At 41.7% G+C, this 26,941-nt stretch overlaps 1 protein-coding gene across 2 annotated transcripts in view; it reads right to left on the reverse strand.

Moving 5' to 3' along the window:
• slc41a2b (solute carrier family 41 member 2b) overlaps window positions 1-26,941 on the reverse strand; it is a 57,031-nt gene that overhangs the window by 12,758 nt on the left and 17,332 nt on the right. For both annotated transcript variants that reach the window (XM_039791522.1, XM_039791521.1), the window contains exons 4-10: window positions 24,111-24,182; window positions 23,296-23,440; window positions 22,850-22,996; window positions 14,673-14,820; window positions 12,479-12,558; window positions 6,398-6,529; window positions 3,012-3,160 (exon numbers count right to left, since the gene is read on the reverse strand). In XM_039791522.1, coding sequence (XP_039647456.1) covers window positions 3,012-3,160; window positions 6,398-6,529; window positions 12,479-12,558; window positions 14,673-14,820; window positions 22,850-22,996; window positions 23,296-23,440; window positions 24,111-24,182 — 873 coding nt within the window. The remainder of the gene's footprint in view (window positions 1-3,011; window positions 3,161-6,397; window positions 6,530-12,478; window positions 12,559-14,672; window positions 14,821-22,849; window positions 22,997-23,295; window positions 23,441-24,110; window positions 24,183-26,941) is intronic.

Genomic DNA, 26,941 nt, shown 5'->3' on the forward strand with positions numbered 1-26,941 from the left:
TTCATGAATTATTCTGACACGCAGCGTCTTGTCTGCGCCTGACCCGGCTTGAACACCCTGTCGAACATTTAAAAAAACAAAAAGCAAAGTGCTGTTTAAGGTTCTTAAATCCAGTCAATAAATTGACCAGTATTCTCGCTTTGATGGCTGTAAATATTAGGATGTAAAAGAGGCTGGATCCAAACTTCCTGCCATGGGCCTGTCTCTGCCATTTGATGTTCTATCTGGGACTAAAGCCCCCCCTTAAAGCAGCTCTACTGGCTACAGACTAAATTGATTTGGAAAGTTCCCAACGCCTGCAGTTGCCAGGATTACATCCTAATGTTCCATGTCTGCATTAATGATTAAGGGGAGTCTTTAAAAGCCTTTGAGCAGAGCAAGCTAAAAAAAAAAAAACACACACACACCGGCTAAATTCTTAAAATTCCAGACGTTAACATAGATCATGGTGCACCTGAAAAAGTAAAAAAAAAAAAAAAGGAGTCATTCATGACCCACAAGCCTTCATAATTATCTTAACTGCTGCCGAAACAAAAACGTACAGAAGTCAGATTCATTCAGGCGTCGCCTGAAGCCACAACGCTTGAGGAATTGACAGGATACACACACACACACACAGCTGCTTCTCCTCCTTCACTACAATTGTTGGGAAGGAAACACGTCCACGGATTAATCTTTCATGGGAACTTATCCTCACTGACGGGGAAAATAATGTTTCGAATGATGCTGGAAATCAACAGTGCGGGTAAGATGAGCCTGTGCGCATAATGAGCGAAATGAACTTGCCCGAAGGTCATAATGCAAACGTATATATTGCACAGTCACAGATTATGGTGAACTACGCGGGGTCAACGTACACACAAACACCATTCCAAACCACATCAACAGAAACATACTCTCTTCACTTGTGCAAACAGAACAGGTCCCGTGGCAGGAACATTTCACTTTATGAGGTTTTTTAACATTAATATGTTCCCCCAGCCTGCCTATGGTCCCCCAGTGGCTAGAAATGGTGATAGGTGTAAACCGAGCCCTGGGTATCCTGCTCTGTCTTTGAGAAAATGAAAGCTCAGATGGGCCAATCAGGAATCTTCTCCTTATGAGGTCATAAGGAGCAAGGTTACCTCCCCTTTCTCTGCTTTGCCCGCCCAGAGAATTTTGCCCATGAGAGAGAGAGAGACATCATGGCTTGCAAACAAGCAAAGTGGCAGTTGGTCAAGGCCACACCCCCATCCTCACACATCCCCCTCTCACCTCCTCAATGGCATTTAAAGCTACAGACACAGAAATGGCACATCCTAAGGAAAGCTCATTGTGGGACTGGCTCTAGTGGCTGTAATTCTGCACCAAGGCTGAATTTTGGGAAAGAGACTTCAGATACAGTATTAGGGGACCACTAAGGTCTATATAAAAGAGACTTCAGATACAGTAGGGGACCACTAAGGTCTATATAAAAGAGACTTCAGATACAGTATTAGGGGACCACTAAGGTCTATATAAAAGAGACTTCAGATACAGTATTAGGGGACCACTAAGGTCTCTATAAAAAAAGACTTCAGATACAGTATTAGGGGACCACTAAGGCCTATATAAAAGAGACTTCAGATACAGTATTAGGGGACCACTAAGGTCTATATAAAAGAGACTTCAGATACAGTATTAGGGGACCACTAAGGTCTATATAAAAGAGACTTCAGATACAGTATTAGGGGACCACTAAGGCCTATATAAAAGAGACTTCAGATACAGTTTTAGGGGACCACCAAGGTCTATATAAAAGAGACTTCAGATACAGTATTAGGGGACCACTAAGGTCTATATAAAAGAGACTTCAGATACAGTATTAGGGGACCACTAAGGTCTCTATAAAAGAGACTTCAGATACAGTATTAGGGGACCACTAAGGTCTATATAAAAGAGACTTCAGATACAGTATTAGGGGACCACTAAGGTCTATATAAAAGAGACTTCAGATACAGTATTAGGGGACCACTAAGGTCTATATAAAAGAGACTTCAGATACAGTATTAGGGGACCACTAAGGCCTATATAAAAGAGACTTCAGATACAGTATTAGGGGACCACTAAGGTCTATATAAAAGAGACTTCAGATACAGTATTAGGGGACCACTAAGGTCTATATAAAAGAGACTTCAGATACAGTATTAGGGGACCACTAAGGTCTATATAAAAGAGACTTCAGATACAGTAGGGGACCACTAAGGTCTATATAAAAGAGACTTCAGATACAGTATTAGGGGACCACTAAGGCCTATATAAAAGAGACTTCAGATACAGTATTAGGGGACCACTAAGGTCTCTATAAAAGAGACTTCAGATACAGTATTAGGGGACCACTAAGGTCTATATAAAAGAGACTTCAGATACAGTATTAGGGGACCACTAAGGTCTATATAAAAGAGACTTCAGATACAGTATTAGGGGACCACTAAGGTCTATATAAAAGAGACTTCAGATACAGTATTAGGGAACCACTAAGGCCTATATAAAAGAGACTTCAGATACAGTTTTAGGGGGGCCACCAAGGTCTATATAAAAGAGACTTCAGATACAGTATTAGGGGACCACTAAGGTCTATATAAAAGAGACTTCAGATACAGTATAAGGGGCCTACAAGGTCTCTATAAAAGAGACTTCAGATACAGTATTAGGGGACCACTAAGGTCTATATAAAAGAGACTTCAGATACAGTATTAGGGGACCACTAAGGCCTCTATAAAAGAGACTTCAGATACAGTATTAGGGGACCACTAAGGTCTATATAAAAGAGACTTCAGATACAGTATTAGGGGACCACTAAGGCCTTTATAAAAGCATCCAAAGAGCACCATGTCATGGGACCTTTAAGACAGCATTAATGTCTGCTTTACAAAGACCATGAGCTTCAGTAAATGTACGTGGAATAATGAGCAATACATGTAAAACTGACTATTTTAGAATCATAAAGCTTCTTACATATTAAAGCACACTCATAGTCATGACGTGCTCACCTGCAGCGTAGCAGCAGCCAGGTAGACGGACATGAAGATGGGCGTCAGCGTGGTGTGTCCGCTCTTCATCAGGTGGATGGTATAGAGGAAGATCAGGTGACCGGGGATCACCAAAAGGAGGAGCACCTGAGCAGAGCGATGATTGGCTCCTAAGAAAATACAGAAATGTGGGAGGGGAGGAAGGTTGGAGATGAATGTGAGGGTGTCGCTTCTTTGCAGGAGAAACGGTCTAAAAGCGTGAATGTACGGAAAAGGATTAGGACCCCATGCGGAAAAATGCATTTGAGTTCTGAATTTAAATGAGAATATTGTGTTTAAAGTCAGAATTGTGAGAAAAAAAGTCATAATTCGGACTGTTTTCTTTCAGAATTCTAAGTAGGGCTACACGATATTTTGTTTCATCGTCTACATTGCGATGTGCGCATGCGCGATACATCGCAGGCCATTACGATGTTGACGCGAAAACCTTTTTGCTGCTCGATAGAAAAGTCAACTTTCACCGTTCTCCTTTTACATGATCGATACCGGCCGACCCATCCCCTTTAAGACAACCTGAAATTTAGAGGAAGCAACATGCATGCATCATTAATATCATTCACTTTAGCCTGGATTGATAGTATTATATGGATAGAATGGTGTCATGTCAGTCAACCAGTGTATTTAACCATCTAATTTCCCTCTCCAAAAATCACTTCAGAAGAGTAGTCACAGGTGTACCTTCTTTGGCGTAAAGCATTAAAGTTCAACAAAGAATAGTTCACATTAGAAAAGTTCATTTTTATTTTCTATGTAGACACACTCACCTACAAAATCACCCCAGTAGTCGAGAATGATTTATTATTTCCAAATAGAGCTACTTATGCCATCTTGTAAAAATTTGTCTTTTTTTCATTTCACAATATATATCGCGGGAAATAAAATATCGCAATGTCAGTTTTTTTCCAATATTGTGCAGGCCTACTTTAAAGTCAGAACTCAAATACATTTTCTCACACGTGGCCCTAATCCTCTTCCGTATGAATGGACTCTATCATGACATGAATTTTGTTTGGTGACCAATTTGGGGTCAGCCCTATGTTCCCACAGCCCTATGTTCCCAAAGCCCAATGGTCCCACAGCCCAATGGTCCCACAGCCCTATGTTCCCACAGCCCTATGTTCCCACAGCCCAATGGTCCCACAGCCCTATGTTCCCACATTTCTAAGAATTTGTTTTTCACTGAAAATTAGGGGGAACTGTAGCTGTGGGAACATAGGCATGCTCCCACAAATTGTGCTGTTTGAATCAGCCAACCTACTGTCCACAGGGTTCAGAGTCCTGCTGGTTTCCAGTCTCGACTTCTAACAAGAAATTAACTTACACTTGGGACAGCAGTGCGTGGTAATTACCTGCCTGGTAGGACAGAGAACCAGCAGTACTGCAGCTCACCAGGCACAGAGCTGAAAACCGCTGCTTCAAACTGTGAACTGCACAAGTGATTATAATCCTGACAACTATTCCGTAGACCTTGATATTCAAACCTACTTTAAACATGTGCACTTGTGTGAAAGCCAAATACAATGTGTGAAGGCCAATAACCAGCATTTGACATAGTATTCCTAATGATTACAATAATTAACAGTTTGGGGGACAATAAACTCAATTTCTCAAGAGCAATTTTTCAAGGGGACACAAATAATACAGCCAAAATTGTACTTGTACAGGATATGTGTACACAGAGGAAAGCCTAACTACTATTATTAGTGTAGCACATGGAGACCGTGGCATTATTATTTTTCTCAAGGTTTCTCTATGGTTTTATGAAAAAAGCTGACCAATATATTCTTCTTCAAAACCATGTATTGATTGCAGAGTTTTTGAAGTTGTTCACAATCAAGCTACCAAAATACACTGACATTTGAACTTAACATTAAAAACGTAATGACGGTTATTGTGAGTGTCACAAAGAAATAAAATGATTTTGTGACAAATAAAATGAATAGGCTATTAGGTTTTTAGGTTATAGCTACTGCTGCTACATGTTTCAGCGGCCGTTGCCGATAAGTTTAGCCAACAAAACGGAAACTGTCCTGGGGCGACGACGGTTATGTTTAGACACCAAAACGACAAGTTAAGATCCGGAAAATAATGGTGGTTTAGGTTAAAACAGCGACCCCCTTAAGTAGTACCCCCGAGACACGAAAACCCATTTCCTGGGTAAAAATCTTGGGTTTTCCCCTTAACTTCTTCCGGGACAAGAACTCCACTCCGCTGCTTGAAAGCCCTGTGTCTCCCACCGGACTTGTGTTTTGTAGGTGAGCAAGGGGGGGGGCTCAAAATGTTTCTAGATTTAAAACAATTTTTTTGCCCTATTTGCATATGTATTGTTTTACTACTTTCACAATTGTAAGTATATATTAGAGGCGTACCTATAGCAGTATCTGAAAAGCCTCCGACACTGCCTAAAATGCTGGTATCGGAAAGTACTGGAGTTGATGCACCATGTAATTTAGCCCCAAAGAAAATCTACTTTAATGGGGCGCTATGCAGTTTTGGCCATTTGTTCGCTGTTTTCTCGCTTTTTGCTGGCAGGTTTCTCTATAGAGCCCCCCCTACAGATTCAGAATAGATATTTGGCAGCTCCTATGTATATTTGTGTCTGATTCCTCTCTCGGTCAGTCTGCTGTTTCCTCTTTTTCTGTTCCTCCGACAATACTCTCCTGGCTTTCTGCTTCTTTGTTACCGGCTCAGTCATGACGATAGTGTGAAAAACTCCATCGCTACCTTGTTAGCCGGTTCCTGAATGGGCGTATGTGTGCAGTGCCGTGAAGCAATTCGTTACATCGCGAGACCTGATATCACGCCATACTTCCTGACTCGGCCCGGCTCGCCGGCCGAAAGTTGCAAGGGTGGTTTTACAGCTCACAGGCTCTAGGGGGGAGCGAGACGACCACCATTCAACTCGAAAAAAGTCATATAACCATTCCAATGACTCCGAAGCTGTTCAGTTAAGGTAAATTAAGCTTAAAAAAACTGCATAGTTCCCCTTTAAAAGTAGTTTATTTATGTACTTTTTCCGTTATGACTGACTGTCAAACTGGTTAAAAAAAAAAGTTCTACGGCATTTATGGTTTGTGGTTGTTCATGTATTATAAAGACTTGAGACTTGACAGAAGTCATTTCACATCCGCACAGGGATAGTAGTATACTGCTGTTTAACACACTGGTATTGGATCGGTAGTCGGTACCAAACACAAGTTCAGGTATCGGTATCGGGATGGAATAAATGTTATCGGACCATCTCTAGTACAATCACTATATATTTTTTTGCTATATATTTAGTTTTTTTAGGTCCTGACCCCCCACCCCCACAGCAATGGACAGCTATGCTTAGCCACAGTTCTGACCTGAACCCCAGAATGTGCGGCAGGGGTAGTAGCAGCCCTTGGCCTCGTCAGGAACCTCCCCGGGAGCGCAGTGGAAATGCAGGTGAGTGGAGAACCTGCTGGCCTGGATAGCCACTAGGTTGCCCCCGATTCCTGGAAAAGATAGGAGAGTTCATGGGTCACGACTGGAGCAGAGCATTCAGGGGGTTAAGTGAAGTCAATGACAAGACAGATTAAAAAGGCAGCTAAACGTGGCCATTTATTGTCACTTTTTCAGGGAACACAATTCAATTCAATTTTATTTATAGTGTCAAATCACAAAAAGAGTCGTCTCAGGACACTTTACAGATAACAGTAAAGTGTCGTTCGATCCCTAGTCTTTACTACCAACAATCTCTAACAGCATTGGAAACGCAAAAAGCCCAAGAGGCATGAGTGAGCTACAGTGTGACTTTAACAGCTTTGTGTGAGGGCTCCGCAATTACCTCCACACACACAACTATAAAAAGATAACTACCATGGTAGAAAACAAGAAAATCTGCTACACCAAATTATGTTTATTTTTTTATTAGACTTTCCTCTCGTCTTTGCATTTTGTCTCATCTTGCCTCTAAAAATGAGAGCTTTGACATTGCTTTAACCAGCCAAAATGTTTGGGAGCCAGTGTTTGCAAGTTTTTATTTTAATTACTACCACATTTTTCAAGACAGTGAAATGGATCAGAGTCATTTTCCTTGTCAAGCAGTCTGGAGTATGTTGGACTCCATCTGTACCGACAAAACAAAAAACAACACAGGGCCACTTTACATTCACATACTGCAGCTATCACACCTTCCCTTCAGCGAGTAACGCACAAACTCACTTCCTGGGACTTTCATGTTTGGATCCACAGTCTGGTGTACTAAGCCCTGCAGGAGAGCTCGCATCCATACCGATAACAGCAACAAAGTAGCTGACAGGTGGGCACAGAGCAGCTCAGAACAGGAGACTGGGGATTGACTCTTCATGTCTGTAAAAACTATTCAGGGTAGAAAGCAATGCTCGAGAAGAGATACGGTTTCTCTTTTCACAATCATAAAAAAAAAATTTTTTTATTCAAATGGTGGGTAAACATGGTGGGTCAGTGGGTAAACACATCGTCCATACAGTGTTGGCTTTCATTCACTGAAGTGGTTGTGTACAATAAACTATATACAGTAGGGCAGCGACGATAGGTTGTCCCGATTCGATTCTTTCACGACACAAGGGCGCCATTTCGATTTGGGATGCGATGTTCATTTCTTGCGACTCTAGAAGTACTGAGATTAGTTTAGGGATTTTCTTTTCCTTCTTTGACAAAAAGTAAAGTTGCATGATACACTTCTTTTTTTTTATTTTATTTTTTTTATATATTTTTATTGAAGGAAGAACAGAGTGATGCATCACATACAGAAGAAGTTTAACAATACTCCTTGTTTTTACAGTTTTTTTCCACTTTCCCACAACAACCCACCCGAACTGAACAAAAAAAAAAAAAGGAAAAAAGAATAAACAAAGTTCTTATGTGGTAAACAGTGAGAAAATAATTGACAACATTGTTAGCCAAATGTGTCGGATTACCTCATCCGATCCAGTGTATACAGGTCTTTTGATATCAATAATTATTTTTAGTTTGGGGGAAGAGTTGCGTTCTTTTCAAAATAAGAAATCATTGGGGTCCATACAGAATAAAAACGTTTGGTGGAACCTCTAAGAAAATACTTAATTTTCTCCAGTTTTAAAAATAGCATCACATCACTAAGCCATAGTGAAACTAAGGGTGGTTTACTTGACTTCCAATCAAGTAATATTCTTCTACGAGCCAAAAGACATGCAAAAGCACATGCGTCTTGACACTTTTTGGACAAGACCACATCTTGTTCAGGTACTCCAAAGACAGCCATCTCAAAACTAGGCCTGATATCCTTAACATGTACCACAGACAACATTTTAAATATAGCTGTCTAGTAATCCAGCAGTCTAGGACAAGTCCAAAACATATGAGCAAGGTCTGCCTCAGCAGAGCGACAACGCTCACATGTATCAGCTACATTTGCGTATATCTTAGACAGCCTAACCTTGCTGTAATGAAGTCTGTGTAGGACCTTGAACTGGATTAAACCCAAGCGAGTACATGAGGTTGTTCTGCATGATACACTTCTAGAGACAATATATCATGAGACATTCCAAAAACTAATTGTTTTCTACGAAAGTCAGTCAGTCTGACATTTATTTGATTTGTAAAGAAGAACATAACATGGATTTTCTGCTTTCGGTCTGTTTTGCTAGAAACAGATACGATGTGATCACCGTCGGCGGTACCGTATAAAGAGAAAATATTAAAAATATTGATTCTAGGGAAAAGAATGAACAACAAAAAAAAAAAAATCATGATACATAAGATTTCCCCCCCCCAAACCACTAATATAGACAGAAAAAGAAGCAGGATGTGTGTCTCAGACTTCCCTCTGTCCCTCTAAACCAGGCCTGTTATTGTGCTGAGTGTATTAAGTTAGACACTGCCACCACCTCAGGGTGAAGTCCACTTAATTCAATCTATTGTGGCTCTTTGTCCGCCTGGTGACATTTAATTGGAGCATTAGCAGAACTCCCACAGGGCTTGTAAACAGCCATAACTTCACAATGAGCGTTGTCACACTGTCGCCGCCCTCTCACTTCACACTCCTGCCCTCGCCATCTGAAGATGTCACTGATCTGATGTAGGTCTTTAAAAAAGGAACACTTCAATACACTAAGGCTATGTTTACACTTGGCGTATTTCTTTTTTCTTCTTTTTTTTAAGCTGCCAGTGTCTGTTTTACATTACAATCCTATGGAGTGAACTGTGTTTTCAAAAAAAGTCCTGAGTGCTTTTTTAAACGCCACCGCTGACTTGTCTTTCTGCAGCTCAGGGCGTCTTGTTGAAAAAATTTCAACTTTTCTAAACACAGAAAAAAAACAAAAAAAAAAACATCCTACATCAATCGCGAGTAGCCAGACCTGTCATTTTTACAACGAGAAAAAAATTGAGGCGCTCACTGTACAGGTAACTCGCTTTGTGTTATGCAACGTTAGCAGCACCGCTCACTCTCTCTCTCTCTCGCTTCGCTCCACCACTTTGTTTTATCTAACGTTAGCACCGCTCCACATAGCGCTCTTGGATTCTGTAGCAGTACTTTTTGGACCCAAAACACCGCCAGCTTTTTTTTTACTACAAAAGCGCACTAGTCAACTTTTTCTTGTCAAAAAAAGACGCAACGTGTGAACATAGCCTTATGTGCTTTCTTCCCAAGACTGACAGGTCTTTGGGCCATTTACACATGCACGGCAAAACTTGAAATAATCCACACATTACCCCGGCGGAGCTGTATGTGGGAACGCAAATGTCCACATCAGTCGGACCGGATTTTTTACCCTGCCAGCTCCTGAGTACAAACTGTAATGAATGAATAGAGCAGGTCATCGAGAATTCACAGCGAGCGTGTTGATGACGTTTTCTATTGTGGCTGATGGGGAAAGCGGAAGAAACGTAATGTCCGAGGGTGAAGAAGAAGGGCGATTTAGAGAGACGCCAGCAAAAAAGAATGTCTAACTAGAGAGACGACGAGATTTAGGATCTCCTGCCTAAAGGGAGACGCAGTGTTCTTACACCCTCAGCAGGGGGGCAGAGGTAGAGTGAAGGTTTGGGGGCAATATCTGGTTTATTCAGGTCAGTGGGTTTGACAGGAGGAATGAGGACAAGGAGGTCTGGGCGTAGCGCGGCTATGTGGGGAACTACAGGGGGTCTGTGCTCCTGTCAGGGGGGGGTGTGGGTGTTTGCACAAGAACTGTCTGCCCGCTCATCTCATCTCCTCTCCTCTCCTCCAGGTTTAATTTCATTTTGTTTATTCGAAATGGCTCGAACAGCGGGATGTTACGCGATAACACAAACACAGATCACAGATTGCATATAATCAAAGAAAAACATGGACAGGAGGGAGGAAAGAAATAACTTATTGGTGGAAGTGAGATGTAAAGCAGGCAGACACCTTATCATAAACAAACAACAGGAGAGAGAGAGAGAGAGAATAAATAGGCAAATATGCCGTGATGACAAGCAAAGATTAAAGACTGCTGTATCTGAGTGCTGTCTGGCGGGAAAACTGCAGAACAAGACGTATAACACAATGTGATATCTGCAGGTTCAGGAAGCCAGATCAAAGGTGTTTTAAGACCTTTATAGTGACACGTGAAACTGAATTTAAAATCAAAATCCCCCCCCCAAAAAAAAAGGCAAGAACACCAGGCCCATCTCCGGTGTAGCATACTGCCGCAAAAGAATCGGATTCAATAAACAACAAGTCCAACAGGAAATTAACTGGCAGACGCTTCCTCCATACCTGGATTAAGCATGCCAGAATACCTTTTGAAATATTAATGTAGTTTAAGCAGCCAGAGATACTTTCTATTGCAGAAAAAAAAAAAAAATCATAAAATTGCATAAAATAATGCATTAAAATGAAAGAACGGAGATCAGTGTGGTAAAAAGGAGGCTTTCTCTCTCTATCTTTCATTTAACCTGTCTTTTCTTATCACGCTTTACACGTCTCCTTTCCCACTGCCTTTTCATTCATATATTATTTATTTTTTTATTACTACGGGATCCTCAGTGCATCTTAATCCGCTGACAGGCCGCCTCACTGTGTGATCGCCCGTGAATAAAGTGCCGTCAATCCGAAGCGATTAAAACGTTTGCTCAGACGTGAATTTTTCTGATGCTACACGCACACACACGCACGCAACAACAAAACAGCTCGATTCCCCCGGCTGTATTGTGCCCGGGATACGTCTCGACGGAAAAACCAATTACCGTCAGAATCGTACTCCATCTCGTTAAATGTCCCTCATTAATGCCATTTAATTAAAGGCTTATCTCTTGCTGTTGGAAGGTGCCAGGGCCCTGGCAAACCGTGGCTGAGCCAGTTAGCAGTGGGAGATAAGAGGCGAGAGGAAATGGAAGAGGGACTAGTTTTATGAAGTGCAGACAGACAGACTGACGGACTGCGGCCGACTGCCTGAACCAGTCTCATTAGGCGACTTGTTTATGCCGATGCTGAGCATTCGTGTGTCTTTATTTAGTAACTTTCATTTATCCGGGGACTGTTGACTGGGCCCAGGCGCTTCATCTGCTTTCGCAGTCGCATTAATTCACACCTGGGAGCCGCACGGCACAAGGCAAACAGACTCCGTGGTGTGTCATCCATCTTGTGTATAAACACCTTGTCTATATCTCAGCTCCAAGGGTCAGAGACTGCATTAATTGCACAACTGAGATGGGGGGGAAAGGAGACAAACATCTACAGACAGAGTTTCTCCCAAAATTCCAAGTTAACAGCTTGGTGCCGTCTGCTAAAAAATTACACTGATTCACTCACTCACACACTCACTCACTCACACACACACTTTCTAACTTAACTTTTACTGAATACCCAAAGTATTTCATTTAACTACATAGTTATGCTAAGAAGTTTGTCTTTCTTCCTGGGAAATCATGTTTTACCCATTACTTATTACCACAGGACCCATTCAAAACTGACTTCAAATTTCACAAAGAGTAACCAACTTGGATAATTCCCGATCCAAGTTCCAAGTTGAGCCATGGTGGAATCTTTCAGAATGAGAAGCGTATGCCATGTTGATTTGGGCTTTAGAACATGCATGTAAGCAGGGACCAGGCGTAAAGGTCATTGATCATTTTAACCAAAGTTACACACGTGTATGACCACAATCTTGGGGTGTGTGTGTGTGTGTGTGTGTGTGTGTGTGTGTGTGTGGTCCTGCACTTCCACTGAGGAAGGTGCATTAGAGCAATCCAACTACACAGGCTTTGAGTTTCCATTACATTTCATATGTATATCTCTTTTCTGTAAGGCCCTGGATTTAGGAAGCCATTATATTAAAACCTTTGGTTCCAGATTCTCCTCGTCTGTTTGTGCCCCTGGGGGGAGGGGAGGGGGGGGGAGGGGGCACAATTGCAAATCCAACAGTGACACCTTGAAGCCATTCACAGTGAAAGGAAGATGCAGTGCCAATACCGTGACTCACCGTTGATAACCGGCGTGTACACCACGATGCCAGCCAGATTTGGGTCAGACACTGTTTTGTCCAGGATGAGTCCTCCGATGCTGCAGAACACAACATAATTAGATCATTAACTGGTGGTACTGTGTGTGAAAGAGAGAGACACAGAGAGAGAGAGAGAGAGACAAAAGGGCGCATGGAAATAGAAAGACAGAGCATTCGTTATCTAAATGATGTCCACAGTGAATCTATGGCCTTTTAAAAAGCTTCATCGGCTGCACTGCAAGTGGTGAGGACTTATGCTACCCTGTCACTGTGGTGGGGTTTTTATTTATTTATTTTTTTTGACGGCAGGGATCGCCCTGCTTCCCAGCATTGGACGCTTGATGGGTTTGCCACTAGCAGTAATCAATTTTCTCTTCAATGACCACTGACGAGCAAAGAAAACAGGCTACGCCGTCCTACAAGCGCGATGGCTGACCCTGATTGGACGTGGGGCCGTCTGCTCCCGGGTTTTAAAATAGACTTAAGCGGAGGCTCGTTTTGGAAAGTAATTGAAGGCAATTAGTTCACCCAAATTTGTTTCTGAAAAACTTTTTATGCGAGAAATTAGCTATGCAGTTGCTGAACCGGTCTTCAATTTAGGAACGACGACCAGTTTTAACAAGTTTAAAAGATTTCCTTGAGTAGCCTGGACCGCGAGTAGCCTGGACCTCAACATCTCTCGAAAGTCGCCACTACGCTACTAGAATGGATTGCTTGGCTGCTCCCGTAGACAATGAATGGGTGGAAAAAAGCGGAAAGCATGGAAATGACGCTGACAGTGCACACGTACCGTAAGAGAGAGTGAAAGACTGTACAAGAGTTTTAATTAGGGCTGAAAGGATTCTCCAAGTAACTCGAATAATTTGATTACTAAAAATCCTTGATTGCAAAATCGTTTGCCTCAATGCTTCGTTTAATCAATGTAACTAACGTTGTACGGCTCACTGAATTTCCGCACAGACAATTATTACTAGCGCACAACGGGCTGGCGCTGGACACAAGACTGACGCTTAATACATCCATGGACTGATGGCGCAGATTACAAAATGAAGTAAGACAGCGAAAAATAGTGAGGGGTTAAGAGAAGAGACAGGCGAGAGAAAACGACAGAAAGTTTGGGATCATTTTAAGCTGCAAACATGCTGCTACATCATCTCAGTAGAAAACATCCAGTCTACTCCTCCATTCCACAGAGCGAACCAGACACGAGGTAGGCTGACTAAGGTCTGCTGCTCTCGTCCACCGCGCTGTTTTACCCAACCAGCCTATAGCACGCTACTCTGCCAATAGCCATGTTTTACCAACAAGCTAAAACGAAAGCTTCCGGTTTGTAATCTAACCGTTCATTAGTTTGCTACTAATCTTGAAATTTTGACAAATGTCTGTAAACTTAGCTGCTGCCGGACACAAACCAGCCCCTCCCCACTGGAGAACCTCACGGCTACTTAATATGTGCGTGAATGACGTCACCGGACCATGCCGGTGGTGTCTGCATTCTTTATTTTTTTCTCCCACAAAATTTTTTTTTTCCCCAAAAAATTTTACCTGGGCTTAGTGAACAGCTCTTTTGCATATCCAGTGCGAAGAGCCAGAGGCAAGAAAGGGAAGGGGGCGAAAAAGATTTACATTTGGGCCACAGAAAATGTACTTTTGCCAACAGAGGGGGCTTGGTGGCCCATGTGGCCCGTGCTTGAAAATATAAGCATCTATCCCTGTTATTGAATGCAATTTAGGCAATAAAAAAGGAAAAAAAGAAAACGTCTTTTGTATATTTGCTATTGCCGTTTACTATAAAGCAAAAGTATTTCTTATCCGATTACTCAATTAATCTATGAAATAATCGATAGCTGCAGCCCTAGTTTTAAGCTTCTGGTGTCCAGAGACAATACTTCTGTCTTTTTGCTCTATTAAACCTGGGAAATGTGTCATCACCTGCACTGAGTGTTGCGAGGCGAGCGAGACAATCACTCCCTTCCTACTGGCTGTCTTAGTAAAAGGCTGCCAGGCTCACGGGGACCCGAGGGTGGGTGTGCTAGGGTGCTGCAATTTGTTTTGGGGATGAGTCATCAAGCAAACCAGACACTGGCAAGTGCAGATGCAGAATAGCTGTTCTTTCCCCTTTGAAGACTAAGCACGCACACACGCACACGCACACACACACACACACACACACCTGCTGATGAGCATGGCGGTGATGACTGGCTCCCATCCAGAGTAGAGCAGGGTGCGGCTGGCCGGGTGCTTGGAGGAGATGACAATCCACAGTGGAGTTAGACACATGAAGAAGGCGCAAACCAGTGACGACACATATGGGTAGGTATCTGGGGGAAGAGGAAGAGAGGCATTTATTTTTCCTGATTCATTTTTTCCTCTTTGGGCGGCAGTTTGGAGCTTATCCCAGCATGCACCACTAGCGTGACGGTAGGGAAAAGCCCTGGGTACTGTTCAAACCGAGCGCCAGTCCAGCTTTACAGTGTTATTTATTTTTATACAATGCATCAATGTTTAACTTAAAGCTACATTTTTATACAACCTACGTCTTTCATATGATTATATTTTAGCAAAAAGGGCCCCAGATAACACAGGATCTGCATAAAAGGATATTTTAAAGGGTAACTACGTTTTTTTTCAACCCTATTTCCCTATGTTTCTGTGTCTAAGTGACTGATGGGAACAACAATCTCTGAGGTTGCTCCAGTATTAAGTGAGATCGCTGCAGTCGGCAGCGGTGAAACAAGCTACAATGTAAGTTAACAGGGCAGTTGTCCAGCTTGTATTTACCTTCACAAAAGTGCTCGTTTTGCCGCTGACAGACTCAGATTATTATTCTAAGTGTCTGACAACATTATGGAAGGATTTCTAAGGATGTCCACCTTTCTGTTAAAGAGGAAGATCCTTTTTTTAAACATAAAAACATCTGCGAAAATTGGGTTCGCTAAACCCACCAGACTCCATGTAAATAAACACCATTTTAGCATCGTAAAATACACTTCATTCAAAGACAACAGAAACAAAATAAAACTATGAAAAGCCGTTTTGGGTCATCTTTCCACTTTTCCAACCATCACAACTCTAGTTTTGGTTGAAATAAACATATAGTTTACCGATCTACATGTGAAAATATGTATATACGCTAAAAGTATTGTGTTTTTAAATGGAGTCTGGTAGGTTTAGCGCTAGCGACTTCAGAGCTGTTTCTGGTTAAACAGAAAAGTCTTAAAGAGGTTTTAAAGGTCTAACTCTGCAGGGATCCGCTCCATTATGATGTCACACACTTAGAATATTAATCTGAGCCTGTCAGTGGCACAATGAAGCACTTTTAGGAGGACCAAACTGACAATGCACATTTGCCCCACAGGGTTACATTGCAACCTGGTCTGTTACAGCCTTTATGCTTAATACTGGACCAATTTCAGAGATTATTGTTTGTATCTGTCACTTACACAAAGAGAAAATAGGGTCAAGGTTAGGTAGTTACCGTTTAAGTGAGTCTCTCTCAACTCGCATGACATGAAGGTCTGCACCAAGCAATTTTCGCTGATTTCGGTTACACTCTGGAGTGGAGTCACTATGTATTACTGGAATGGATATGAAATTAATGTATGTAGTATTGTAATTGAATTAAGTTATGTATTACTGAACATTAAAACATTTTTGCACAAATGACACGCAAGTTTACTGAGAGACAATCCCCTCGCTAGGCTCTAAAATGCTAACATGCTAATGATTAGCAGGCTTAATGTTTGCATGTTTACAATCTTCGTTTAGCATATTAGCATGTTAAGATTAGCTAATTAGCAATACACGCAAAGTATGGCTCAGGCGGATAGGAATGTCATTAGTTTTGAAGGTATGTGGGCCTAAACCAAAATACTGGACATATTACATTTCAACCTGATGATGGCGCTAGAGGACAAGTCCGGGGATCATGAAAGTTAGAAGGATACCTCGTCTAGGAACCGTGACTGCCTGTAGCAATCCATCCAAAAGTGGCTGAGATAGTTCACTCAAAACCAGACATGTCAACTTCAGAATAGCACTAAATGAAAAGTCAGAGCATCACCAAACGCATTCGACTTCATCCTCTATGGCAATTCATGAAATTATTTTTCGAGATTATACTTTAATCTGGACCAAAGTGGTGGACCAACCTGCCACCCTTAAAGCCAGGCTAAACAGCTGGTTGAACTCTCTAAATAAAAAAATAAAAAAAAAGGTGCTTGACTTTCTTTCCCATTTTTTTTGAGCCTGAGGTAAATTTAACTAAACTAACAAAAGGAAACACGACTTGCAGTCCCAGAAACATTTGCTCCGTCAAACATTTACAGTACATGCTGCAAATCCACCATTTCTGACAAATTCCTGCCCATACACAGCTTTCCTTAACATTGTGAGTTTCTCCATTTAGGTTAAAGAAAAGTAGCTAGGAAAAGGGGAACGCTTATCACATTTAGCCTACCAGCTTAAGTGTCCAATCCACCTGAGCTGCGTACTATGTTTCAAATGTGAGGGGAAAGTGGAGCACCGAGAGGAAATACACACCAACGCAGGGAAGGTCTCGCTCACTTTCTCTCTACAACTGTACCTCTTTGTTTAAACTACAATATGGCACAACACAACTATTTTTGAAAGAGTAATTAGGGTAAAGCACCTGCTTAGAGCAAACCACCAGATGTTTCCAGGAGGATCCTGTTCCAAGCAGTAAATAACAGTCATTACAGAAACAGTCCCAGATTTATCATCTCCATGGTCTGGTAGCTGGAGAACAGAAATGGCCCAATGTTCAGTTCAGGGTATTAATGGGCTATAGCAGACCTTCAGTCCCAAAAACGCCGAGAAAGATATACTGGAGGCACACATTTGAGAGGAGAGCCTTTTTTTCAAAATCAATCCACCTCCCTCTGAAGCAAGGTTCACGACATTGACATTAAATTGACATGCACAGAGTTGAGCTGACACGCCGATTAAGGTCGTCAACAGGTTAAGCTATTTACATGAACCTCTGCCACCCTGCCATTGAGTTGTCCTGCTGCTAGGAATAAACCAAATGAACTAACAATTGATATTCCTGTCCATCTCTGGTGGAATAAATTCCACTAAAACGCTCTGCCAGGAAAAAGAATGGCATGGCTGCCAACTCTCAACTCTCTCTTTTAGCTGAGAAATGGCAAGATGCTGCTAATGCACGGGAAAGAATGGGGATTTTAATATTGAAGTACTGCTAGCTACCCTGCTTTATGATTACAGAAATGCATCCGAAGCCCAGCATGAGTTTGCATATGTAGAAACTACCAGTAAGATGAGTGAGACGTTTCTCTGCCCAGGAATCCTGTTCACGGGGTTAACTATGCACCTGAAGCAGGATTTTTCTAACTTTTTAACAGTATGGGCCCTAGCTTGCACCCAGGGTGTAGTGCAAAGCCCGACGCAAGTATCTTTTGCTAGTTTAAGACCGACTGCTTTCTCGTAGCTGTTCCAGATGTGGTTCTGAAAAACATGTAGCTAATTTCAATGCCCTGCAGCCAAGGCAACGCATTGTAAGTTGAACATTTTGCATGCGTTTGCTGCAAACTCAAAACCAGTGATGAACATGAGATAGAGCTGCCTACACTGACTGTGCTGTACTTGAGAGACCCTTGTCAGGACATCTGCTTCCTTTGCCAATGAGCTTAGACTAGTTGTGGATACAGGCTCTGCAGTGTCCATTTTGCCACACCACATCTACGATAAGTCCCACATACTAGTCGGCTGGTGACCTACCCAAGGAAAATAACTCCTTTGCTTGGTGCATACACATCACAGTGAGTAGAGGAGTTATGACGTCCTCATCCATGTTCTTTGTGGTAAAGAAAGGCACCCTTCTCCTAGGAAGAGATCTCGTGGCTGCCTTAATAAACATCTGCATTCAAGGCAATACTGTCTGACCTCCGTCCACTGCTCCTCCTGGTCCTGTGTTGACTTCAGACTCTACACCTGCATTCTGCATCCCTGCTGCTCCTTACATCGGATGTGCACACAGCTTTGTAGCCTGGAAATCCAGACCCAAATCCGAAAGATTAAGGGTCTGGCTATGAGTAATGAAAATGGCCCAACTCGAGGGGCGGCACCAAGCATGCATTTGAAAATATCACTGCACGCAATTGGATAACACTACGACCAATGTTTACTGACTGATTCCGGACTTGGACGTCGCAGCGCTGTCGTCATCGGTTTAGATCGCCTTTGACCCGCCTATATCAGATGCACCGATGTGATTGGTGCAGCTCGGCTCCACGGGCATAGTTAATGAGCATCATTGCCAGAGTGACTCGCTGAGCAAATTCAAATTGGGCTCTTGCAAGAACTTGCGAGATTTCCAGGGTAACAGCTTTGTGCATCAGGTGAAAATCGACCATATTGTCAAACCTGTACGTCAAAAAGCTAGGACCACTGCCTTTTGCTATAAGGGCTTCCGTCTCAGCGGAACTGGATCGCTTGCTGAAAGCTGGCGTCACTGAAAAGATTGATGCATCACCCCTGTGTTTCACCTATAATAGTCACAGGACGGAAAACTGGTGCAATAAGAATGTGCACCAATCACCGTGAACCTAACAAAGCCGTAGGTACAGACTGCTACCCCCTGCTCTATGTGGATGAACTGTTTGCAAACCTACAAAGTTTTCTCTTCAATTGATCTGGCTAATGCATATTACCAGCTGGCCCACTATGAAGACAGCTGAGACTTCACAGCATTCATCACACATGACATGAGGGTCTTTTCAGATACTGTAGGGCCTACTACTCTAATGTTTAGAGAATGCACTCCGGACCTGCCGCTATAGTCCCCTAAAGAGGTGTGGCAGTCGTGAAACCCACGTAACGTAGATACAGGAAATTATTTTGAGTTGGGGCTGCTCGGTTCTCAAACCCATAAAGTATTAAAACTGATGGCCATGAAATACATCTGTAATATTGTTAAATTACCCAGCACACTCACGTGTTTCTATGTTGAGGATACCATTCAAAGACAACTTTCAAACACCGCTCCCACTTTATAACTCCATACAGTATTTTTGTTCGAAAATTTAAAAGTTGTCTGGTAAATAGATTAGCACACAAACTTTAATCCAGACATTTAACTCTGGAGCTGTTCAGCTTTCTGGCACTTTTTTTCCAGGCACAGCCTTGTGCCAGTTTATGGCCGCCCGTAATAATGTGGTGAAGTTAAAAAAAAATACTAAAAAGCATGGGAGGATAATGTCCCCTCTCTTTGTAATTGTGGGCAATTTGTCATAACAAATGGATGTGTGTATATGACTCCCATTCTGCAGGTGTAAATGCAGTCCGTTTCTCACTATTTGAGTCTAGACCCAACCTGATTTTTTTTACTCAATACTAGCCATTCCTTCCTGTTTTGTCTACATGATGGTTTAAATTCTCTCATGGACTGCCCTGAAATGACCCATTGTTGCAACATCCACACAAACACACAGCCATGCACGCTCACAGGCTTTGACCCCATTTCTTGGTGGTGCTGCTTTTATGTATTGTTGAGCCCTCTCAGTGAAGCTCTCTCTAACAATCCTGTTTGTTAAAAGCACTTCATGAATAAACTCGACTGCGCTCGACCTGGCTCCTGCAGCTACTGCAGTCTCGCTGGTGTCTCATCTCTACTCCTCAACATTAGAAGCATTAGAGCCATTAAAAGGTGCAGTAGGTAAGACTTATAAAACTAACTTTGTCATATTTTCTGAAACTGACCCTATGTTCCAGTAGAACTACATGAAGCAGGTCATTAAATAAAATCTGGCTCCTCTGGCGCCACCTACAGCCTGTAGTGGGATTTACAAAAATCCACCGCTCACTGTTCAGATGCACCAATCAGGGCCATTTGTAATTTTTTTTTTTATATCAATGATTGACCTAAATATTTTCTGTTTATACAGTACAGCCGACGGCAATTACATCTGTTTTCAGCATAACGAAAAGCAGAGAAATGCTGAAAATCCATGTTATGTTCTTCTTTACGAAGTAAATAAATGTCAGTCGGACTGACTGATGTGATGTGCATTCTTCTTAGAAAACTATTCGTTTTTAGAAATGTCTCACGATATAGTGTATTTTTCAACTTTTGTTTTTGATAAAGAAGGAAAGGAAAATGTCAACACTCAATACTATTGAATCGCAATCCTTCTAGAATCGCATTATATGAAAATCGCAATACGAATCGAAACCCATGTATCGTAAAAGAATCGAATCGGGACAAAAAGCATATCGTCCCAGCCCTAGTAATCGTGTGATTTATACTCTGTTTAGCTGATAGTTAAACTGACTATTAGTTCCACTTTAGCAGGAAAGTGTTGGCGTGGCTGGGCTCGAGAACAACAGAGCCACTGTCCTGAGAGTGACACAGCCAGACAGCCTCACTGCACTGCACTGCCATGGAAATATGAAATCTGAAGTGTGTTTAATACATTTAGCTCACAGCGCTGAATTGTTCCCTTTCACTGTGGTGAAACATCTGTGTCATACAATTAGACCAGACAGGGTTAGTTAATATCAGGAGCCTTTCCAAGAGGAAACAGGTCCCAGTGTACGCTATGTTAAGTGAGACAAGGTGGTGCAACGGCGGTCTGGGTGTGACATGAATTAAACATGTGGAATGTGTGGTGGTGGGAGGGGAAAGAGACGGTCTGTTCTGCAACTAAAGAGCGAGGCAAGAAGGACCTCTACTGGCCGACAGAGGGAAGTGTCTCACTACAAAAGCCACCGCAGAAAGCAAAGATCTGGGCTCTACAACTATTTCTAACGGGAGAAGATTGACCAAATGAAGGGATTGTAAATGGGTTCTGTGTTACTTCAATCTAGGGCTGCACCTTATGATTATTTTAATTGTCGATTAGTTGTTTGGTCTATAAAATGTCATAACGTTGTGATAGATGTGGATCAGTGTTTCCCAAAAAGCCTAAGATGACGTCCTCAAATGTCTTGTTTTGTCCACAACTCAAAAGATATTCAGTTTTCTGTCACAGAGGAGAGAAGAAACTAGAACATATCACCACGCCACCAAGTTATTTAATTTTTTTTTTTTTTCTGCCAAAACTTGAAATAGGTCTGAAAATATATACATAAACATGAGTCCAACATATTATCAGCAAAAATAAATCAGCCTATTTGTGATTTATTTATTTATGAAATAACATGGATGACATGCATATTGGCCTTGTAGGTACGGCAGCCACTAGGCATCCACAGACAGTTAAGCTTAAGGATTAAGGAACATGTATGTTTAACATTAAATCATCATGTATGAATATGTTAACCCTTGTGTCTGTCGACCTGCAACTTTGAGTTTTTCTGGGTCAAAATTTGAAATAAAATAGGTCAACGTTTAGGTCGTCTTTTTCAACACTTTTTCCAACGTTTGTGTCACTTTTTCCGATTTTTTTGGTTGAATTTCTTCTGCACTTTTGAAGCTTTTTTCCACGTTCTTTTATCATTTTTTTTTTTTCAAATGCTATAAAATTGAATAAAACACACAAATTCAACAAAAGTAGTGAACCCATCATTTATTTTTCTTGTGAAGAGTAATGGTTGTAGGGAACCATCCACATTTGTTTTTTTGACAATTTGAAAGAAACTCAAATTTCTAAATAGAAACTTTTTTTAAATGGGTCAAATTTGACCCGAGGACAACAGGAGGGTTAATATGTCAATTATTATTGTAATACCTTAGTATTGTATGCACCATAATAAAAAAGGTATGTGTAGAGGTTTTAGGCCACCCTACACGTTATTGTATAGGCCCAGTTTAATATGCAACTTAAGTTTAGACAAAAGAAAGTAAGGGGTCCCTGCTTCGTGTCTCTTTCAGCTAAGGGGTCATTTCCTCCAATATTGTGAATCACATCGCAATATCAGTCAAAATAACTGCAATTAGATATTTTCCTCATATCGTACAGCGCTACTTACAAGGAGCTCATTATTAAGAGCATTATTAGTCCAGACTGTAACCCGACCTTGTATATCATAAATCATTTTACTCACTTATCTGGGAACTGATAAATCATACAAAATAGGACAACAACACAATACAGCTTTGTTTGGATCCATTTTCTGATATATCAGGTAAAATCCACACACTCACATGGGGCGCAGAGCCTGCCCCTCCCCTGTTACCACAGACATGCTCTTGAGGGAGGCCTTACCCTCCAGCCTCCGCTTTTCAGGTGGTCTCGATCTGGTTGGATTGGCCCGTTGGAAGTTTTAACACCAGCACAAAACATGCAGACTGTTGGCTCATTGGACATTTTTTAGCCACTCCTGATGTACTTATATAGCGGTTTCTAAAAGGAGTAACCGTTCACCTACCTAGGCACTTGTAGAGGCCTTGGCTTATCCCGGCCAGGATCGCCAAGGTAATGAGGTCCCCGAAACTGGCGGCAATGGGTGTGGCTACATTGTCTGGGTTGATGCCCGTCTTCTTGGAACCCACAATTACACCCACCATGATGATACCTGAACGGGACACGAAAAGGGTCAGCGGTCATCACATAACTGGTGTGCCCTTCAGACATCATTACACAACCAGTCTGTCAGAGAGACATACCTGTTTTTTAAACTGCATGTGATATTAGTCACAAAGACTGTTTGGGAAGGGGACATAAGTGACCCAGTTTCTCCAGTCACAGTATTAACAGCTTATTTTAAACTGGGGTACTCAGCTGTCACTGTGTGTGTGTGTGTGTGTGTGTGTGTGTGTGTGTGTGTGTGTGTGTGTGTGTGTGTGCGCGTGTGTGTGTGTGCGTTGTGTTTACCCTGCAGCAGGGAGGCTATAAAGGCCGTGGCCACGCTGCTGGAGCAGAGCAGCACAGCGTGGCTCATCTGGAACTTCCCTTCCGGGATCCAACCGAGAACCACGGCTGCTACGGCAGCCAGGAAACCCACCACGGTGGCCTGAACCTGGAGGGGAGAGAGGGAGGGAGTGTGTGCTCTTTTACTAGAGTAGAGAAAACAACGCAAACTACGTGTGCGAAAACAGTGCTTACAGGATTAGCAGGAGGTTAGGTAATGTTCCATATAAACAGGACTGTGGTAATACTGTGAGTAACATCATGTCCAGGTAGATTTTCTTCCTGCTGACGTGTGTGTTATTGCGGGACATGTCAGACAAACAGTTCACGAAAAACACAGTGACATTGCACGTGTCGTGCTGTGTTTATTTAGTGTGTGGGTAGATGATTAGCAGGAGCATGTACGCATTCTTACACAGACATAGATCAATAAGACTAATCTAAATCCAAAAAATGACCAACGTTGGTAGTCAGCGACAATGTGTATCAAGAATATTACAGACCATAGAACATCCATAGTGTCACATAAATAAGATAGTATGCACGTGAGACTGTGTGCCTATGTTTAATATAATTCAATTACATTCTTTTAATGGCCAAATGTGGAACACAAATCAGTAGAGGCATTCGGTTTGTAAAGGAAAATGCATATTTAAATGGAAGCTAATCAAAAAAATTCAAACAATTATTGCAGTATTGATTCATTGTCAATGAAAAGGGCAATAATGGCTGTTCATGCACGTACTGTAGATAGTTTAGGGCTAAACTGTGCGTGTTACCTGCTTCAGTGCCAGGTTGCCTATGATTAGATTCCACTTCTCTATGGGAGAATCCATCTTGCCCACATTCACCTGTGTTTCGAGGTAGGACAGAATGAAGAAAAACAATTAGTAACATTCTGTTAGTTTTCGATGACTGCCTGTGAATATGCCAGAGCCCCATGAAAAGCCTGTAGCATTTTATACACTAGTAGAGTGCCCATTCAAAATGTGCCCGTTTGGAACAGGCTGATTGCTTGGCCTGTGCAATTGCTGCTTGAAGCTGTTTTTCAGAACTATTGAACCCCAAAATTACTTTATTAATTATTTTTTTTTGTCTTTATTTCTTTTTGTTTCAACGTACCCTTTGAGGGACATGCACAGAATTTGTTTATTATCTGTAATAATTATATCATAATTATCCTGTTCACTTGTATTATTATATCTGATGTAGTTACTCCTTGTTGCTGTTTACATGTATGTTTCTTCTTATGCTTTGGCAACGCAGATGTATTTTTTTTGTCATGCCAATAAAGCAACATGAAATTGAAAAAAAAATTTAAAGATTGAGAGAGAGAGAGAGAGAGAGAGAGAGAGAGAGAGAGAGAGAGAGAGAGGGCAATGGAATAACAGAAGTTTTTTGTTAAACTACATGTTAGTTTTGTCCCTAAGAGTCTTTTTGGGACACCAGTGAGGGGTGTCAGCTCCCGCTGAGCTCTGCTGTCCGTGTTGACACAGCACTGTGAATGTGGAGCGTGTATGCTGAGAGCCGGGGGCCGACAGGACGAGCCAGAAACCAAACAGAGAGAGAATTCTGCTGTGTCACTTCTTCAGATTTTTGTTCCTACTGTGCAAGAGTCTGAGTTAGGGGTGCAAGATATATCGACTCAATATCGTTAGCGCAATATATCGAAAGTGTCGCAATAAGTACGCAATATTTTGTTTATTTTGTGGAGCGCTGCGTCTCGTCCGTTGGCTGTGTGGCTTAGTTGGGTTTGATTTAGAGCTTTAAAACGCTATAATGATCATGTTTCATTGGCTAATTACCGTGCCACTTGCACAAGTTAGTGCACGTCAGCGCACGGGGCCACTACCTGACAAACCCTATGGAGCGTAACATGTGTGCGCATATTGTAAGTGACAGTGTGAGTGAAGAAATAGATAGAGAGAAACAAAACGAATCAGAGAAGTGAAAGAAAAGTTGTGTCCTGTTCTCTTTATTTATAGATTTTCTACTGTCCAACCAGTAAAACATCCTGTTCTGTAGACATTATTATTAGGTCCTTATTTATTTATTCATGTGGGACCAGTCCAATATGACTGTCAGGTGCAATAAACCTTGTGTTGTAAGAAAACTTGTTTAATTTGTTATGAATCTATTTTGATGCGTTTTCCCCGTAACTTTTGTAATTTTACACGTTTGAAAACATCGAAATTAATATCGATATCGCAATATTCATAATCAATATCGCAATATCACATTTTGTCAATATCGTGCAATCCTAGTCTGAGTAGTTGAGACAAACACAGAGCCGTCGACACACACTGCTGAACAAGTGCTTTGTGCACCGTAGTACAGTAATATGACAAAAAATATGACAACATTACAACTAGGCCTGTAGCAATGATTACATAATTGACTTGTCGCAAGTTTTTTTAACGTAATCGCCATTTCTTTGTTCAACCGCAATTAATTGCTAACATTGGCTAAGGTCCTGGGGTATGACTTTTGATGGTAACTGTTGATTTTTTAAGTATTTTTTGTGGCATTTTTAGGCCTTCATTAGATAGGACAGCTTTAGACATGAAAGGGGAGAGAGAAGGAGAATCGGACCCGCGACCGCTGCGTCGAGGACTAAGCCTCTGTATATGGACGCACGCTTTACCAGGTGAGCTACCCAGGCGCCCTAATTGTTGATTTTGTTTAGATATGCCAAATTGTAATTATATAAGTGAGTATTCGTGCTTTGTATTTTATTGATGGGGATAAATGTGCTATTGTCAATTTGATGGTACTAGAAGAAAAAAATACCATGTTGTACAATAATAAAAGGAGCGTGGTTTACTTCACAGGCTGTGTACTTGTGATATTACCGGATATATTATCTGGGTCACATGACATATGTTGATGATATAACCAAAAGGTGTATCCTGGGATTCATTCAAAAGTTGAATGTGTCTGAAAGTAATACATAAATAAATGTTTCTTAAAATGTGACTAAAAGAAAAACCTCAATTATTTCTGAGCAAATTAATTGTACAGCAAAATTTTGAATTGTTACAGATCTAATTACAACATTACGGCACAAATCTTTTTATTTATTATAGAGTTTTTACCGCGTGTCTCCTCGACGTGTCTAGTCAGACAGCCAATCACTAACATTATTAGAGCTTGGTAGAAGCATGCTGCATACTTATTGGCTCACTCACTCTGATGAGATGTACTACTTAGGGATTGAAATTGACTATTGAATGACGAGGCATTTTTCGATACTCGACACTTAAGGACGCAATTCAGTCGCTGCCTAAAAAGTATCGAACTCGGTACCCAGCCCTATTTATGACGCAGTTTCATGGGGAATCACGAGCTGCAAATGAATGCACGCTCGATCAGGCAAACCTGTTTCTTTCCTCACTGCTCTTGCCTTGTTACACTGTTTGCTAAGGGAGATCCGAAGTGGAGCAGTACATTCAACATCCTGGTTGCAGCAGCCCGTCCCACCTCCGTCTACAGCAAATCACCCCTCACTCTGCTACATCAGCAAATTCCTCCACTTATTCCTAATCCGCAAAGCTCGTACACCAAAATGCCTTCAATATGCAGCTAAATAATTCTTGCATTAAACTTTCCA

Source organism: Perca fluviatilis, chromosome 23, assembly GCF_010015445.1.
Source record: "Perca fluviatilis chromosome 23, GENO_Pfluv_1.0, whole genome shotgun sequence".
NCBI lineage: Eukaryota > Metazoa > Chordata > Actinopteri > Perciformes > Percidae > Perca > Perca fluviatilis.